Below are 17,617 nucleotides of genomic sequence, written 5' to 3' on the forward strand. Positions count from 1 at the left end.
CAACAATCCATTGCTCTGGCTTTGTCTCACCAACGATGCGCGAGTCTCGTGGACTCATGCGGCGGCAGGCACGAGGTTTCATGTGTAGCGTTTCCGTAATTCGGAAAACAGAATTTCATGACGTTAATAAATAAATTAATTAACCTGACCTAATATGTACATATTTATTGAATTTGTTTTTAATAAAATTTTTAATTATTATATATTATGCAGTCCAATTTATTCTTTAAATATTTTAAGATTAGTAATTTAACTTACATATATGTATAAGAACTATTTTACATTTACAATAAACAGATTTGTTAATTTTTTAAATATATATATATATATATTAAATTTATTTGAAGTACAAGGATTTAAAAAACTATAGATTTTAAAGCAACGTATTCAGTTTTTGATAAGCTATAGATATGAGCGTTGTATTTGTATGTAGGTGAAACAAAAGAAAAGCGCAACAGCGCTATACTTGGTAATCTTGATATCTCGACGATTCAGTCAGCGCGACGATCTGTACGAGTAACGTTCGGTTTTGCGAGATTTATATATTTTGTGATCTGTAAGATTTATATATTTTGCAACACGTATTGTGTTATCTGATACGATTAGTTCTAAATATCGCGTGTGTACGCGTGTATTTTTCTATTGTATCAATTTACTTTTCTTTTTCCTTTTACGTGTTGTTACGTGATTTCTTCTTTTATATATTTCTGATTTTTAAATTCTGTATTTTTTATTTCTTTTTGTAATTTCTTTTTACATCGCATAACGATATACAAATATGTCGAGTCAGTGTCCCGTGGCAGATTACAGTAGATGTATGTATAAAGACTGCAAGAATGGAAAATCGCATGGGAAACGGCTTTTTAGATTCCCAATGCAAAAAGACGTAAGATGTAATATATGGATACGCAATACAGGTAAGTGCAATAACTATACATAATGTTTTAATTATATTTCTTATTAATTATATGGCTCACACTATACGCTACGGAGCGGAGGATAGGACGTAGCAGATCCACACAAGAATTTAACAGGAATCGCGTTACGTAAAACAAGATTATATTTCACAATAAAAAACGTATTAATAATTAACAGAGAACTTTTACAATAATTTTCAAAAAAACCGCGAGCGACGGTCAATCGTACGAACAAGCAATCCGTAACTTTCGATAAACGATCGATACTAATCTTTCTTCTCAACAGCAGAGAACTGATTGTGAGCCGGCGTGCGCGATTGCGGGAGAACTTTTATATCCTCGATTTTCGCAAACGTTCAGGGTATCGATTATGTAATTTTTCTTTAGAGTAAAAACGTGAAAAGTGAAAATTTATCAGTGATTTCGCCAATCACGCAGGCATATCCGAATCATATTTTCACGATTTGAGAAATCCGATTTATCATTTCTTTTTTTGCTCTGCTTTTTAATGCATTTTTTATTTAGCGATACAAGAATGCAAGTGTCATTCTATCTTAATTTTCCATTGGATATCAAACAAAGATAGAATATGATGTGTTAACGAAAGTCAACATATCTCATTCTATCTTTGTTTGATATCCAGTAGAAAATAAAGATAGAATGACGTTTGCGTTAATTTGTTGTGTTAAAATAAAATGTATGAGAAATTTTCATCGAAAGTTTTCATGCGCCTTATGTACCGTGTACGCGGATAAGTTTAACAAATAGTATGCGTGATGCCGTGAAAAAGGTGGCGGGTTAGAATGCTGCATATTGCGCGTTCAAATCCTACTTTTTCCAATTTTTTCTTTTTACATAAAATTTAACAAAATGTCTATTTCACATTAAATCAACGCATATGGAATAAAAAATTATTTTATTATTAAATTTACGCACGCATACTATTTGTCATATCCGCGTGCTTGGTACAGAAGCCGCACGAAAACTTGATGAAAATTTCTCATACATTTAACTTTAACACAACAAATTTAGTTTAATATTTCTGTTACAGGAAATACTAATTTGCATAAACTGTCTGCCAACATTTTAAGAAAAATGGACTTGTGTGAAGACCATTTCCCTGTCACGTCATTTACCAATGAGACAAAAACACGATTAATACGAGATACTGTACCAGTTGCATATAACAGCGCTGGCTCATCCGAAAACGAACACAGTATTGAAGTAGAAGGAATGCAAATCCAAATGCAATGTCCTAACGATGGAAACATAGTATTAGAAGAACGAATGCCTTTATATGAACAAAATATTGAAGTGGAAGAAATGCAAAGACGTTCTACAACAGTACCTAACAATGAAAATAACATATTAGAAGAGTGTACTCTAAGGACATACAGACCTGCAATTTTAAATTTTGAAATGTCTGCGGAAGAGGAAGACGTAATGGAATGGGTGCATTTGGAGCCTCCTAAACATCAAAACGTGAAATGCAATGATAATAGCACTCAAAAAAATAATCCAAAAACAAAAATCAAAGCATTGAGAATGGAGAATTTAAATGTACGTCTAAAAATAAGGCGCTTAAAATATCAGTTGCGATGTATGGCACAAACGTGTAAGTGTAAAGAATCAAACCAGAAAAAAGAAGAAAGAAAAAGTAAAGAATTTAATAAATGAACAAAAAATACATCCGGTAGCAAAAACCATGATACATTTACAACTGCATACGCCACGTACGCGATACACTGAGGAAGAGAAAATGCTTTCCAAGCAATTATATTATTATTCAGCATCAGCATTTTGCCAGAATTTTCCTGGACAGAGAACAGTTAGAAGATGGGTAGAAGAATACAATATAAAACCAGGATTTTGTGATGTTATATTTAAAAAATTAAAAGAAAAAATTGCACAAATCCCTGAAGAAGAAAGAATATGTGCCTTGAAATGGGATAAGATGTCCATAAAAAGTTATGAAGAATATTCTTCGAAATTGGATGAGATAGAAGGTCTCGTTGATTTAGGACCTCTGGGCAGAAAAGCAGAAAGAACCAAGTGCGTCTTTGTCTTTTGCCTTGATAGTTTGAATGCACGTCATCCATGGCGACAACCATTAGCGTATTTTCTCCCAGGCAAATGTATGAAATCACATGAAATAATTCATTTAGTTGAGATGTGCCTAGATAAATTGAATGAAACGGGTGCTGATGTGAAACTCTTAACATGTGATCAAGGTACAAATAATCAAGCCACTTATAATCAACTAGGCGTAGATGAACAAAGACCGTATTTTATGTACAGTACAATAATAAAAAATATTATGTTTTATATGATTTTCCGCATTTGGTCAAAAGATTAGCGAGTTTCTTTAGAACGCATGACAAGTTATATTGTAAAGGAGAAATAATTGCATCATATTCTGATTTTGTAAAGACCTGGTGCATCGATAATGCGACAAAAGGAGGCTCAAATTTGTTATCCCATATTACACACCCATAGGCACACATTCGTCCGAATTGTTTTGAAGCGATGAATGTAAAAAGAGCGTTTCAATTATTCAGCCATAGATTTGCAGCTGCAATAAAATTAGCTGGTGACGAAAAAGAATTAAATTCAAATACATGGAAAGCAACAGCTGATTTTGCAGAGTATATGAACAACGTAATTGATGCCTGCAATTCGTATAGTCTTAAGGTCATATTCGGTGGAAAACGGCCATTATCAAGAAAAAATCCTGATATTGAAAATCTATTATTAAACTTTGTGCAATGGTCTTCAGGATGGTCAGGAAGTTTCCGGACAAAATAAATAAAGTTCCTTGCTTTAAAGGTTTTGTCATTACAACACAAGCAATTCTTGAACTGTATAAGGAACTTGCAAATAAAAATGAAGAATTTGAACTTGCAACAGGCTTATGTAACCAAGATTCAGTAGAACATTTTTTTTCAAAAATTCGGCAACGCGGAAGATTTAATCCTAATCCAACAGCAAGAATGGTCCGACTGTCATTCAGACATATAATTTCAACAGGTTATATTCAAACAAGTGATAAAGGCAATGTGCAATGTCCTGAAAGTGAGGCTCTCATTAATAAACCAAATCAGCTGGTTAAAACGGTTGAAAATTGTATGAATAAAAATAATATTGCTATTATTGATGATGATAACGATAATGTTGATAATACCGCGGTAACAGAATTTTTTGAAAAACATGCAAACATGCTCGAAGAATGTGATGTAGACACGAATAATGTAAGTATGCTTAGTAATTATGACGAAAATGCGATAACATATTTTGCAGGATATGTGGCACGACGATGTTTCGAAAGGAATAATTGTCAAAACTGTCGTGCAACAATGTTGAAAACGCCAATGGAAGATGCGACGCCAAATAAAAAATACATCGAATATCGTGAATATCCCAATGAAGATGAGAATGCTCCGACAGTTACGAAATTAGTTCGACCAACAAGCCTCTTTACAGATGTAATCAAAACACAATTGATGAGCTTTAATCAGACATGGCAACATAATTGGGCATCTACACAGGTCCTTGAGAAGATTGCAAATAAAGGTATATATGCAACGAATAAAACGCACCTTGGATGGTTTGATACGAATGATAAGTGTTACAATCATCACATACAAGCGTTAAAATTTTTATTAACTGTTAAAATATATTCGCGTACACGATATAATAATCGTGCTGCGAAGAAAATCAATGCATTTAATATAATAGAAAAGTAAAAAACTTATCAAATAAATAAAGTTTTGTAATAGATTAAAGAGTAGCCAAAAAAATTACAAAACGTATTAACTTATATATTTTAACTTACACAAAAGTATGAAAGCCTTTCATTATTTTTATATTATTATCTAAAAATTGATCATTGTGCAAATAATTTTTGCAATTATTACTTCATATAGTAAGGAAAAAATATTTTACATTTACTCGCGGCATATAATGCGGAACGGAATAAAACGATCGCGGCTCTTCGAACGGTACGATCTGACTTATTTATTTACATTTATACTCGCGGCATTTAATGCAGAACGAGTAGAACGATCGCGGCTCTTCGAGCGGTACGATCTGACTTATTTATTTACATTTATACTCGCGGCATTTAATGCGGAACGAGTAGAACGATCGTGGCTCTTCGAGCGGTACGATCTGACTTATTTATTTACATTTATACTCGCGGCATTTAATGCGGAACGAGTAGAACGATCGCGGCTCTTCGAGCGGTACGATAAAAGATTGATTGCAACTTGCTCAATGAAATTTATGAGAAATATAATAGTGTGCATAATAAATAAAAATTCGCGGCCTTATATGGCGGATCGAATAAGGGAGACAATTAACTCGGAATTTTTTAAAATAGAAACATAATTTTTTACCTTTTTTATATATTTATTAAAGATGCAAGATATACATATTTACATTTTTTATTAATAAATATTATGTCTATATTTTAAAGAATTCCGAGTTATATGTCAATTGGCCTCCACACGTGGCGTCTCCTGGAAATGCTCTATATGAGTAGCTAACAATTGACATTTTAAGATTGTAATGTGTGTTATGTGTGTAATATTTTATATATATATATATATAATAAAATTTTTTTTTATTATTACATTATTTACATTCTAAATTATTTTACAATGTAAATAATGTAATAATAAAAAAGAATTTTATTATAAATATATATATATACATATATAATGTATGATTATAAATTATGTAGAATTTAAAATTAAGTAATAATTTATAATCTAAAAACAGAAGAATATATTTTAGAGTAAGAAAAGAGAGAAAATTTTATTGCAAATTTAAAATCTAAATTTTGGTTGATTAAACGTTGGACAAAAGGATTTTAAGAGTTAATGATGAAAATTACCTCCTTGTATAGCGCAAATATATTAATTATTCCAAAGGTAAGAGCTTTCCTTAAAATACAAACGACTTCATCGCGCTTTAGACCTTTAGCTGTTAGATGCAAAAGAGTATTCGATGGAAAGTTTTATATCAAATCCAAAGGCAAATAGCTATTATTGTCAGAAGCTTCTTCGTTATGCCATGTGCCATGTTAACGCATAAAAAGAGGCGAATACTTATCCATGTCCAGAAGAAGCCTAATTAAATTTTTTTTAATGTACATTATATTTTCTGTTTTACAGGAAGATAAAATTCTATATACTTTATTAAAAAAAATCTACAATTTATTGTAGATAAATGTAAACATTAATTTAAACACATCATGGATATTTGTCAATTGATATATTATAATTTTCAAACTTACTGATATAATCTTCTATTTATATTATTTAATTAATATATTCTCTACAATTTATGTCAAAAAGAAAATGATCCATAATATGTAAATTAACATCATTTATCTTAATTGCGTATATAAATAATTTCAAAATAAAAAATATCAAAATGCCTCTATATCCAAAGAATCATATAAAAAATTGCTTTGTATATATTATAATTTTTCTAATTATCATATTAATTGTATGACTTTAATTTCTTTTGCTGTACAAACCTCTGATTAAATGTTTTGGGTTTCCACAGACACAATTTCGAAGCTGTAAAATATCTCGCTTCTACTAATGTTATCTTTTATGAATTGTCGCAAGTCCACGAAGTGATGAAAACGATTTTCAATATGAAAATTGTACACTGTACAAGGATCGTCTTCACTCTCATTTCTATCAGCGTTACTTTTCTCACATAGGTTTTTCTCAAGAATGAACTTTCGCATTCTAGATTAACGAACAGAAATGTAGATACTCTCATTACTTAGTTAAAACTAACTTATTTATTCAACTCGTTATCGAATTATGTAATGGAATATCTATATAGTATAGTAATGTTATGCTACAATGTAAGAATATACATATAATCTCTGAGTGAAAAAAGAGAAATATTGAATATTCCGTTCTAATCGGCGTACATTAATTACTATATGTACATTAATTAGTAATAAATGTGCAAAACAATATAAGTAAAATATCTGTCATATATTTGCATATATGATTTTACTTTCATAGCATTGTAATAGCTTGTTTTTAAAATAATACAGATCGAGTTTTTCGGAATGTTATTAGAATTTGTTAAAAAAATTTCTTCATTGCTCTGATGCGATTCAGGATCATTATTCTATTACATAACATTTTCCATAGCTAATCCACATTAATATATGACATTTTTGAAATATTATTTCTAATAAATTGTATGTATTCCTTAATAAAAAAATTAATTGTATCTATATGTAATTACTTTTTGTTTTCTCAAATATCATTTATATCCGAAGTAATCGACATATTGATAGTGAGATAAATCAGGAATGCGAAAATATTTATAAAATAAAACAACTATAATATATGTATTATATAATATATGTATAATATATGTATTATTATGTATGTTTAATATTGATAAAAAAATAAAATTTAGTAATTAAAATTATAGTTAAAAACGATTGGGGTTCCGCGGCCTCTTTCTCTTTGTACTCCTCCTCTTCTCATTCCTCTTCCTCCTCTGCCTCCCATTCCTCTTCCTCCTCTGCCTCCCATTCCTCTTCCTCCTCTGCTTCCCATTCCTCTTCTTTCTCTGCTATTTCCTTCTTCCTCTATTTGGTCTCGCGTTTCTTTTTGTTTCCTACGCGCAGACCATTTATATCTATAAAACAGAGAGAAATATATATATTATAGCTTGATAAAAGATATCATTATATTATATATTTACACACACACACACACACACACACACACAATTACACACATTTTTATATATTAATATTAATATATATGTATATTTATTGTTACATCCGCGGTCCGACTCCGCGATATATCTAAGCGCGCCGCGACTCGCAGCATACACTCGCGCCGGGAAATAATATATATAATAAAAATAAATATAATTTTTGTTGTTAATTAAAGTTCAATTTGAGCTTTTTTCTTAATTTATCTTATTATTTCCTGACGCGAGTGTGAATGTGCGAGTCGCGGCGCGCTTCGATATATCGCGGGGTCGGACCGCGAATGTAACAAATGTGAAAAACGCTTGAATTCTATTTTCTATTGATAAAATACGAAATTTAATCCAAAATTTTATAAGCATACCTCGCATCGCGTTCGGCACGCTTTACACCAGCCCGATGCTGTGGTCGGGAAACACCTGCTTCAACCATAGATATAGGAATATAGAGATGGAGCGTCAGCTCAAGGGGGGGAAGCCACTGCGGGAGGGGCGACGAGGTAAACATATGCCACGTTTTTATTGGATATTATTCTACGCATGCGTCGTAGTATACGTTAGTGTCAGTATATGTGCAAAATCCGCGAAGAGGTTAATAGTGTACAAAGCAAATAGTAAAAAATGTCTAATTGTAAGTGAATGAAATAAATTATTCATATGATTTTATACACAAGTATAATTTATTATATAGAAAAATATGTATAAACAAATTTTCCTACCTTATACATAATATTAATTATATAATAATTATATTATATATTTATTGCACGCGTTTACATACCTTGAAATAATACCAGTTTATTATATATTTGACGCTTATTGTTACTTTTATTTATAGAATTTAATGCTATATAATGCAATCTTACTTTTAAATATTTTTGTATAATGGCTCGTATACCATTTAGAAATAGTTTTTACATGCGGCAAGCGAGAATAAAACATAGAGCGAACATATTCATAGGCACGTGGAGAATAGAAATGCAGTGTTACGGCAAAGCAGCGTAATTTTTCATCATACTTTTTAGGCACACGATTTCTTTTCATTAGTTGTTGAAAAATGTCACCACTCTTTGACTCACCCAATGTTTGTAGAACATCAGCTTGCTCATTATTTAGCATATTCTTCTCCCTTATATGATTCAAAACACTTTTTAATGTTGCTACTTCGCAAGTTTTCCTACGCAAATTTTGTTGTAAACTTCGAATTTTACTTCTATAATTCTTCTTTAAATTTGCAATTGCTTTCCTCAACCGGCATTTCTCAGGAGAGTTAAATATTTTTGTAGGTGACATCATAGTTGTTTTGTCTGCAGTTGACGTTGAAGGTACTGCTAAATATAAAAATTATATTAATATCTCGATATAGATTTTTAGAAATTATAATTAAAATTGTATTCTCTCTTATATATATAATTAAAAATAATTATATTTTCTTAAAATAATTGAACTTATTCATGCCTTCTCAAAATTATATCATGATATAAAGATCATAATAATTCTGTCTCACCTGTAAAACCATCTGTAATTAATAATGATGTATTGTTTTGTTCTGGTGTTCTTGGCCTTGGTGCGTTTTCTTCTTTTTGTATCTTACAAACATTATTGTCGAATAAATCTGTTTCTATTTCCACAGTTTTCTCATTCGAAACGGATAATATCTCTGTTTCATGTTCTTTCTGAAAAATATAAATAGGAAAAAGAAAAAGAGAAAACCATTTTTATATTAAAATATTTATTGTTGCTCATACCTCTATCCCTTTTGATAAACTATTAGGTAGAAGTGTAGCATTTGCACATCTTTTATTAAAATCTTTTTCCTTAAAATGATTTGAACATAAATATGCTCTATTAGAAATTAAAGATGCATCCAGATTTAAGATCTGTAGCCAACGATTACGTGCTATCGGATCTTTTGGAAACCTATACAATTATATACAATTATATATCGTTAAGAATTAGATTTATCATAATAAAACATTCTAATTTAGCATTATTTTTAGTATATGTATAAATTTACTACCTATGGAATGAAACTTTTTTTTTCTTTATTCCGGAATTTATCAATCTTTTCCAACCACTCATATCCGATCTTTTTTGCAAGATTGTACACAACATTGGACCATTGTCTAATGAAATAAATAATATATAAATAATTATAATTATATAAATAATTTTTATTTCATTTACCCAGATGAGATTCCGAGACTATTTGCTTTGTACTTTGTACATTTAACCTCTTCGCGGATTTTGCACATATACTGACACTGACGTATACTACGACGCATGCGTAGAATAATATCCAATAAAAACGTGGCATATGTTTACCTCGTCGCCCCTCCCGCAGTGGCTTCCTCCCCTTGTCTAAGTATTAAGCTGACGCTCCATCTCTATATTCCTATATCTATGGCTTCAACATCATGTTGCTGCTGTTGAATTTCATCATCAGTAATGAATCTAAAAAAAAAAAAAAAAAAAAATTTTAATGTAAAATGTATTTGTGTGTTACATATTATTTATACATATTCGCGCGCACAAAAAAGGATTTACAATTCTATGTTTTTATTAAATAATCGAATAAAAAAATAAAAAGATATATAAATATTATTGTGTGTGTGTGTGTGTGTGTGTGTGTGTGTGTGTGTGTGTGTGTGTGTGTGTGTGTGTGTGTGTGTGTGTGTGCGTGTGTTTTACTTCAATATACAAATAATATTTTAAATATATATATATATAATTATACATATAACAAAACAATACCTTTCTTCATCTCCCTCATCATCACCACTGTAATCCTTTAACAGTTCTTCCAAGTCTTTCTTTGTTTTTTTAGTTTTTCCTCTCTTTCTATCAGTTCTTCTAACTTTCTCTTTGCTTCTTTTTTGTCCATTCTGTAATAAAAAAACATTACTACGTTTGTGCTAATATTTAATGTTTTCTATGTACATATATCCCAGCAAACACAAAATGACAGTAACATAACATTTAATACAATATGTTTTATTACGTACAAGGCATGTTGCATTTGCACATACATTGCAATTAAATTGTCAATTGAGTAAGTATAACATATTGATGTTATTTTTACTTTGTGTTTGCTGGAATAAATAATATATATATATTCTTCACATACGCACGCACGCACACACGCACGCGCGCGCGCGCGCACACACACACGCACACATGTAACTATAAATGTATAATATTAATTAATTAATACTTACTCAACTTCTAATCAATCTTCTATCTATCGGACGAGTGCACGAGATGGATTGTTGGTCCTTGTCTGACTCATTTGTTGGGTTCTCAACTCGGTTCTTATCCGAGTAGTTCGGATATGAACCATATCACGGATTCGAACCATATTCTATATTTTTTACCGAGCGTTATGACGTAGTTCATGTCCACTTTGTCAGGGGGCGCATCAGTACACGCGTCCGCTAAATCGCGGTGGCCGCTCTCAGATTTCTCTCTGATGTAAGAAAACAAAATAGTTCAATTTAAAGGTAAAACCAGAGAGAAGCCTGAGAGAGGACATGCCGGCGATTTTCGTGGGACGCTTTAACTAGGCCGTACAGCAGCGCCGTACATCACCTTTTAGGAATTTGTACTACGTATCCACATCCACTTTTCGATACCATCGATTATTTGGTTCATGTCCGTGCTAAATACATCCACTTTCATTTCGAGAAATAAAATCTAAAATCATTTTTTACGCATGTGTGTCCACACATCTTATATCCATAAATTATAGATAAGAAATATATTTCGCGTATATAAATAAATTTAAAAAAAATATATATTGTATATATATATTTTATATGCGATATTTTACATTTTAACATATACATATATACACTACGTACGCACACGGATGAATATATATATGTGCGCATATATACAATTAAAATAGTAAAAGTAAAATTATATAATTATATAATTAAAATTAAAATTATATAAGTAAAATAGTAAAAGTAAAATTATATACATTTTATAATATATTTTACTGAATTTTTGCAATTAAAAGACATCAAACACGACTTAAATCGGTTAATTTTTAATTATTCATATATATTTATTAATTAAAAATTATCCAATTCATGCGTCATCGTGTTTGATGTCGTTCTAATAACTGTAAAATTTCATTAATCTATTATACATTTACTTTCAAAAAGGTTAAATAAAAATAAAGGTTTAAGTCCTTATATATTTCATAAGACATTTAAATTCATAATTATATATATATTTGTTATTATATATATGTACTCGTATATATTAGATTATAATTATATTAAAGGTCTCCGGATGTCGAAGCGAGAACGAGAACGCGAGGTTCATGTCAGTTTCGCAGTCTTTTACGCGAGGCTTTCTTCATTTATAGTATTTCACGAATACATATGTATATGTATATGTCATCTTACTATAGAAAATAACATTTTTATAATTCGCATTTTGTCTGCTGAAAATAATTTTAATGAATTAAAGATTAAATTATCCAATTTATGTCGTGTTTGGTGTCATTTTAATCGCTAAAATTTCATTAATCCATTAAAATTATTTCCAAATCGATAAAATACAAATTAAAAGTTTTAATTTTTATGTATAAAATGTTTATATTCGCGTGAATTATCGTAGATAAGAAAAGGTTCCCGATGTCGTCGAAGCGAGAGCGAGAACGAATAAAGAGCGAGCGAGATGACGTATCATCAAAGAGTTCCGAAGTCTCCTCGCGAGGCTTCCTTTATCTAATCTTTCATATGTCATATGTCATGTTACTATAGAAAATAAAATTTTGATAATTCGCAATATATCGAATTGAAAATAATTTTAACGGATTAATGAGACTTTTGCGATTAAAATGACACCAAACACGACATAAATCGGATGATTTTTAATTATAAGTAATTAAAATTTTGATTACATTTTTAGAAGAATTTTTGTGGAGGAGATTGTAGAGAGGATAACAGGGAAGGTGGCAAAGGTAGGAGAGATAACGGAAAGGATAGGAGAAAGGGGAGTCTGGGTGCTAATAGTGGAGATGAAGGAGGAAATGGATAAAAAGGAGATGTTAAGGAGAGGAGGGGAGATACACAAGAGATGGGGAATTTGGATAGACGAGGATTTAACAATAGAGGAGAGAAGTGCAAGATAGAGGATAATGGAGAAAGCGAGGACGGAAAGAAAAAAGGGGAAAACGGTAGAGACGATGAATAGGAGATTATGGATTGATGGTAAAGAATGGTGCTGGGACATGGAAGAAGGAAGATGGGTAAAAGGAAGGAGGGTAGAAATGGAAAGAATGGAGTAATAAAGAAGGTAGAGGATAAAGAAGAAATGAGAAGGATATAGGAGGAGGAGGTGGAAAAGTTGGATACAAGGAGGGCGAAAGAAGAGAAAATTGGAGGGTCCACGGGAAGAAGAAAGAGACAGAGGAAGAAACAGTCAATAAAATCCATGATATTGTATTGGACGACCGTCGAGTGAAGATACGCGAGATAGCCAAGATGATAAACATCTCAAACGAACGTGTTTTTAATATCTTGCATAAACATTTGGGCATGAAGAAGCTGTCGGCCAGATGGGTGCCGCGCTTGCTCACAATCGACCAAAAACCACAACGAAATTCAGTGAACCACTTGTGAACCATTCCATGCGACGGAGCAGAGTCCCCATAATACTTTTTTTTAGCTTTTCTTCAATGGTTTTTCCACGCAAAAAGTAATGTTTTATTAGCACACGAAATTCACTTTTTTCCATTTTAGCAAAAAACACAAACTTATCCGCTTTAGAACGCTGTCAAAAAATTTCTATTTGACAGATCTACTTGAAACTTGGTGTGTATACTTAAATAAGATGGTAAATATCAGAAATAAAATTAGATTGCGATTTGAGTGCCATATCTTGTAAAAGTCACTGACTTATCGAACTGCCCTCGTATAAATAATTATATATAAAAATATCTATAAATTATCTATAAATATAATTATCTATACATTTATATTAATTATTTATATTTATTATTATATATTATATATATTATATATAATATATCAATGTATAATTATTTAGATTTTAGATTACTTATTGTTAGATATTAATTATTTTCTATATTACACACAGTATATTTACCACATATTACACCTTTACTCGAATAATAGAAAAAAAACAGAAAAACGTCTTTATTTTTATGTTCCTATATTTTTTAACTTTTATTATGAATAATCATATATATATTTACTTGTAATCATAATATTATGCTATGTATAATCGATCGTTATGTATAGCACTCTTGATTCATATGAAACCTACTCACAATATACTAAAGTTAAAATTAGAAGAAATTTTATAAATCAATTTTTTTATAAATAAATTTGAATAACTTTATTAACAAAGATGATGAGTATAGATGCAATGTCTACAAGAAAATCTTTAAAAATAAATCTTTAAAAAAAAACGCTTATGTAAACATTTGTGCTCATTATAAGTACTTGCTATACATTAGTATATTGTAAGTACTGATAATTTGAAAGCATTAATAAGTTAAATGAATAAATATTATGCCGACAATATTAAGTACAAGATGTTCAGTCTGTGCCATATAAAAGCTCAAAGCTTCCATCAATAATTAATAGTCCAATGAATATAGTAATCGTAACAATTATTTTTATATAAAATTGTATATTTGAATAGTAGTGATACTAGGCGGGTTCTAACTCAGGGGCAATGAGGGGGGGTGAGGGGCGAGGGGAACCCAGGGCGCGGGGAATGACGTCACGCGGGGAGGGGGAATGACGTCACGCGGGGAGGGGGAGGCGTCCGCGGGGAGGGGGAAGCGTCCGCGGGGAGGGGGAAGCGTCCGCGATTTTGGTAACGGGTCCGCGAGGGGTCCGCGGGGAGGGGGTGGCGTCCGCGAGGTTAGGGTCCGCGAGGGGGCCGCGGGGAGGGGGAAGCGTCTGCGATTTTAGGTCCGCGAGGGGTCCGCGGGGAGGGGAGCGTCCGCGAGGTTAGGGTCCGCGAGGGGTCCGCGGAGAGGGGAGCGTTCGCGATTTTAAGGTCCGGGAGGGGTCCGCGGGGAGGGGAGCGTCCGCGATTTTAGGTGACGGGTCCGCGAGGAGTCTGCGGGGAGAGGGGAATCCGCGAAAGACCGCATGAAACTTTTTGGGTGAGGGGTCTGCGGGGAGAGAGGAACGCGAAGGAGAGCGCGAGGCGCACGCGAGAGAGATGACGCAAGCGAGGCGTATATGCAAGAGCGAGAGAGATAGTGCGAGATGGTTAGGTAGCGAGATGATGCGGCGATTGAGAGCGCGAGGTGTTGCAGCGAGGCGTATATGCAAGAGCGAGAGAGATAGCGCGAGATGACGAGAGGTAGCGAGATGACGCGAAGGAGAGCGCGAGAGCTGATGCAGCGAAGGAGAGCGCGAGGTGCACGCGAGAGAGATATTACAAGAGCGAGAGAGAGATGTTGCGAGACGATGCGGCGATGGAGAGCGCGAGAGCTGATGCAGCGAAGGAGAGCGCGAGAGGCGGACGCGAGAGAATTTTTTAAATATTTTTTTTTAATTAATATTTTTAGGATGAGGAAGGGGAGAGGACCTATTCTAAAATAAATACAATTTTTTAAATATTTAAAATAATTTTTATTATATAACTATGTGTGTGTGTGTATATTTTACAAAATGTTTGTGTGTGTGTGTGTGTGTATTTTACAAAAATGTTTGTGTGTGTGTATGTGTGAATTTAAAATTTAAAATATTATATACATATACTTATACATATACTTATACATAAAATATATAAAGCAGCGCCATGATGATCGAAACACATGGGTCGATATTCCATGACGATCGACCCATGTATCACCACTTGTGGTACGAGGCGGTGCGTGAGGTGGTGGTTGCGAGGTGGCGGTGGGGCGGTGGCTGTGAGGCGGCAGGGCGGAACTCCTACATGACAGAAATTTTTATTAAATATATTTATTTTATTAAACAATTTATTATTTTAATAATTTTTAAATGAAAAGAAATACTTACTAGGCCCATAATGGCTCCAGAACATGTTCGGGAGGATAAGGTTCCTCCCCGAACAACTGTCGAAGGCACCACACATCATCCCATTCGCCATTAGGGACCTCTTCCTCTATGTCACCCCACAGCAGATCGTTAAAGTATCGATCATACTCCCGACTTATCCGCACCCACCTCGCAGCCACAACCTCACGCACCGACTCGTACCATAAGTCATGATACATGGGTCGATCGTCACGAAATATCATATCGACCCACCTGGGTCAATCGTCATGGCCCAGTACTTCTTCAAAATTCATTTTAAAACTTTTACGATATTAACACGTCAAACGCTAAAAACTTTATGACGAACATCGCGGAGACAGACCCGCTCTCGGTAGGAAAAGTAGGGGATGTATGACATAATAGCTTGAACGCTTACTCGGCACATGAGATAAGAAAACAGATGGTCCGAGACAAAGATTCCATGATGAGAATAAGCATATGAATAATATTTAAAATTGAAACCACCTTCGAACGTCAATAGAACCACGTTCGAACCACCTTCGAACCACTTTCGAACCATGTTCAAACATCGATCGAACGTCAATCAACCACGTTCGTACCTCGATCAACCACGTTCAAACATCGATCGAACGTCAATCAACCACTTTCGAACCACGTTCGTACCTCGATCAACCACGTTCGAACATCGATTGAACGTCAATCAACCACGTTCGAACATCGATCGAACCACCTTCGAACCTCGATCAAACATCAATCAACCTCGATCGAACCACCTTCGAACCTCGATCAAACATCAATCAACCTCGATCGAACATCAATCGAACCACGTTCGTACCTCGATCAACCACGTTCGAACATCGATTGAACGTCAATCAACCACGTTCGAACATCGATCGAACCACCTTCGAACCTCGATCAAACATCAATCAACCTCGATCGAACCACCTTCGAACCTCGATCAAACATCAATCAACCTCGATCGAACATCAATCGAACCACGTACATACATCGATCAACCACCTTCGAACCACTTTCGAACCATGTTCGTACCTCGATCGAACATCAATCAACCACATTCAAACCTCAATCGACTATATTTAAAAATTACAACATAAGAATGCTGTCACATGCTGAAATTAATACGAGCACGTGTGGACATATAATACTTGTATGCGTATGAGGAAAATGAGCGAACAAAGATAATATTATTTCAATATTAATTTATTCAAAAAAAGGGTGTGGCGAATCATTGTGATGATTTGACCACCAATTAAATATTTTAAATACATTTTCTAAAGCACAATTTTTTACATGTTTATCGCAACGTAGGCTATAGGTAGTATCTAAGTTGTTTAATGCAGGAATATCTTCATAGTTTGCATCCAAGGTCTCAATAATGAAACCGTTTCTCGCATCGTCCATTATATTGGTCAACCATTCTCGCTTTTCATGGCCTTTTACGTACACAAGAGAGGATGTCTCTTCTTCTTCTTGTATCATACCAGTGATAGCTGTTGTAATCAAACGCTGAGCCATGCAGTATGGAACGCTTCCATCTTCCCATTGCAATCCATGATGATTTCGAGTCAACCATGAAGCTTGACGCCTCTCCGATTTTATGAGCACACCCCATGGTACGGGGCATGCGAAAAAATAATGTGAAACAACGAATCCTCTTCTCAGAATCGCCGCTTCCTTCACGATAAATCGTTTATTGAGAATAAATCCTTGCAGATCCACAAACGTCGGTACAACCATTTTGTTGCAAGAATGTTGGACGACTGATGCAGATTGTTAAAAATCTCAATCATTTATATTACATCGGAGGAGGGGATAATTGCTGATTATGTAATTTTACGAACTACGTTGGACAAAGGACAATATTCGACAACACGATCATGCAAGATGAGACAATAT

The 17,617-nt window shown here is 33.3% G+C and overlaps 2 protein-coding genes across 4 annotated transcripts; one reads left to right on the plus strand and one right to left on the minus strand.

The window, feature by feature from the left end:
• The first annotated feature begins 3,907 nt into the window (after nt 1-3,907).
• Nucleotides 3,908-4,660, plus strand: LOC145936510 (uncharacterized). The gene has a single exon (XM_083038760.1). It carries the CDS (start codon nt 3,908-3,910, stop codon nt 4,658-4,660), a length of 753 nt encoding a protein of 250 aa, XP_082894886.1.
• Nucleotides 4,661-6,337: 1,677 nt separating this feature from the next.
• LOC145935958 (uncharacterized) lies at nt 6,338-11,433 on the minus strand. 3 transcript variants are annotated; one of them, XM_083037790.1, is made up of 9 exons: nt 10,895-11,428; nt 10,431-10,561; nt 10,002-10,130; nt 9,697-9,802; nt 9,425-9,596; nt 9,184-9,352; nt 8,756-9,004; nt 8,042-8,096; nt 6,338-7,598 (listed from the first exon to the last, which is right to left on the minus strand). In XM_083037790.1, exons 4-9 carry the CDS (start codon nt 9,789-9,791, stop codon nt 7,370-7,372), a joined length of 969 nt encoding a protein of 322 aa, XP_082893916.1. In that variant the 5' UTR covers nt 9,792-9,802; nt 10,002-10,130; nt 10,431-10,561; nt 10,895-11,428; the 3' UTR covers nt 6,338-7,369. The 3 variants fall into 3 exon arrangements, 2 of the variants coding, with proteins under 2 accessions (XP_082893916.1, XP_082893915.1); XM_083037789.1 differs by having other exon boundaries at nt 8,756-9,007; nt 10,895-11,427; XR_014425309.1 differs by having other exon boundaries at nt 7,505-7,598; nt 8,042-8,157; nt 8,756-9,007; nt 10,895-11,433.
• Nucleotides 11,434-17,617: the final 6,184 nt, after the last annotated feature.

The sequence above is a fragment of the Prenolepis imparis genome, unplaced genomic scaffold (assembly GCF_030444845.1).
Source record: "Prenolepis imparis isolate NDT839.2.m4 unplaced genomic scaffold, iyPreImpa1.0 SCAF_5, whole genome shotgun sequence".
Taxonomy (NCBI): domain Eukaryota; kingdom Metazoa; phylum Arthropoda; class Insecta; order Hymenoptera; family Formicidae; genus Prenolepis; species Prenolepis imparis.

Bases quoted from the DNA above. Each gene is read 5' to 3' on its own strand.
- LOC145936510 (XM_083038760.1), top strand. From the start codon at position 3,908: ATGGTCCGACTGTCATTCAGACATATAATTTCAACAGGTTATATTCAA.
- LOC145935958 (XM_083037789.1), bottom strand. From the start codon at position 9,791: ATGTTGTGTACAATCTTGCAAAAAAGATCGGATATGAGTGGTTGGAAA. The intron at 9,008-9,183 runs GTGAGACAGAAT...TTTTATATTTAG, and splicing joins AATTACAGATGGTTTTACAG to CAGTACCTTCAACGTCAACT. The intron at 8,097-8,755 runs GTGAGTCAAAGA...TGGTTGAAGCAG, and splicing joins TGATGTTCTACAAACATTGG to GTGTTTCCCGACCACAGCAT.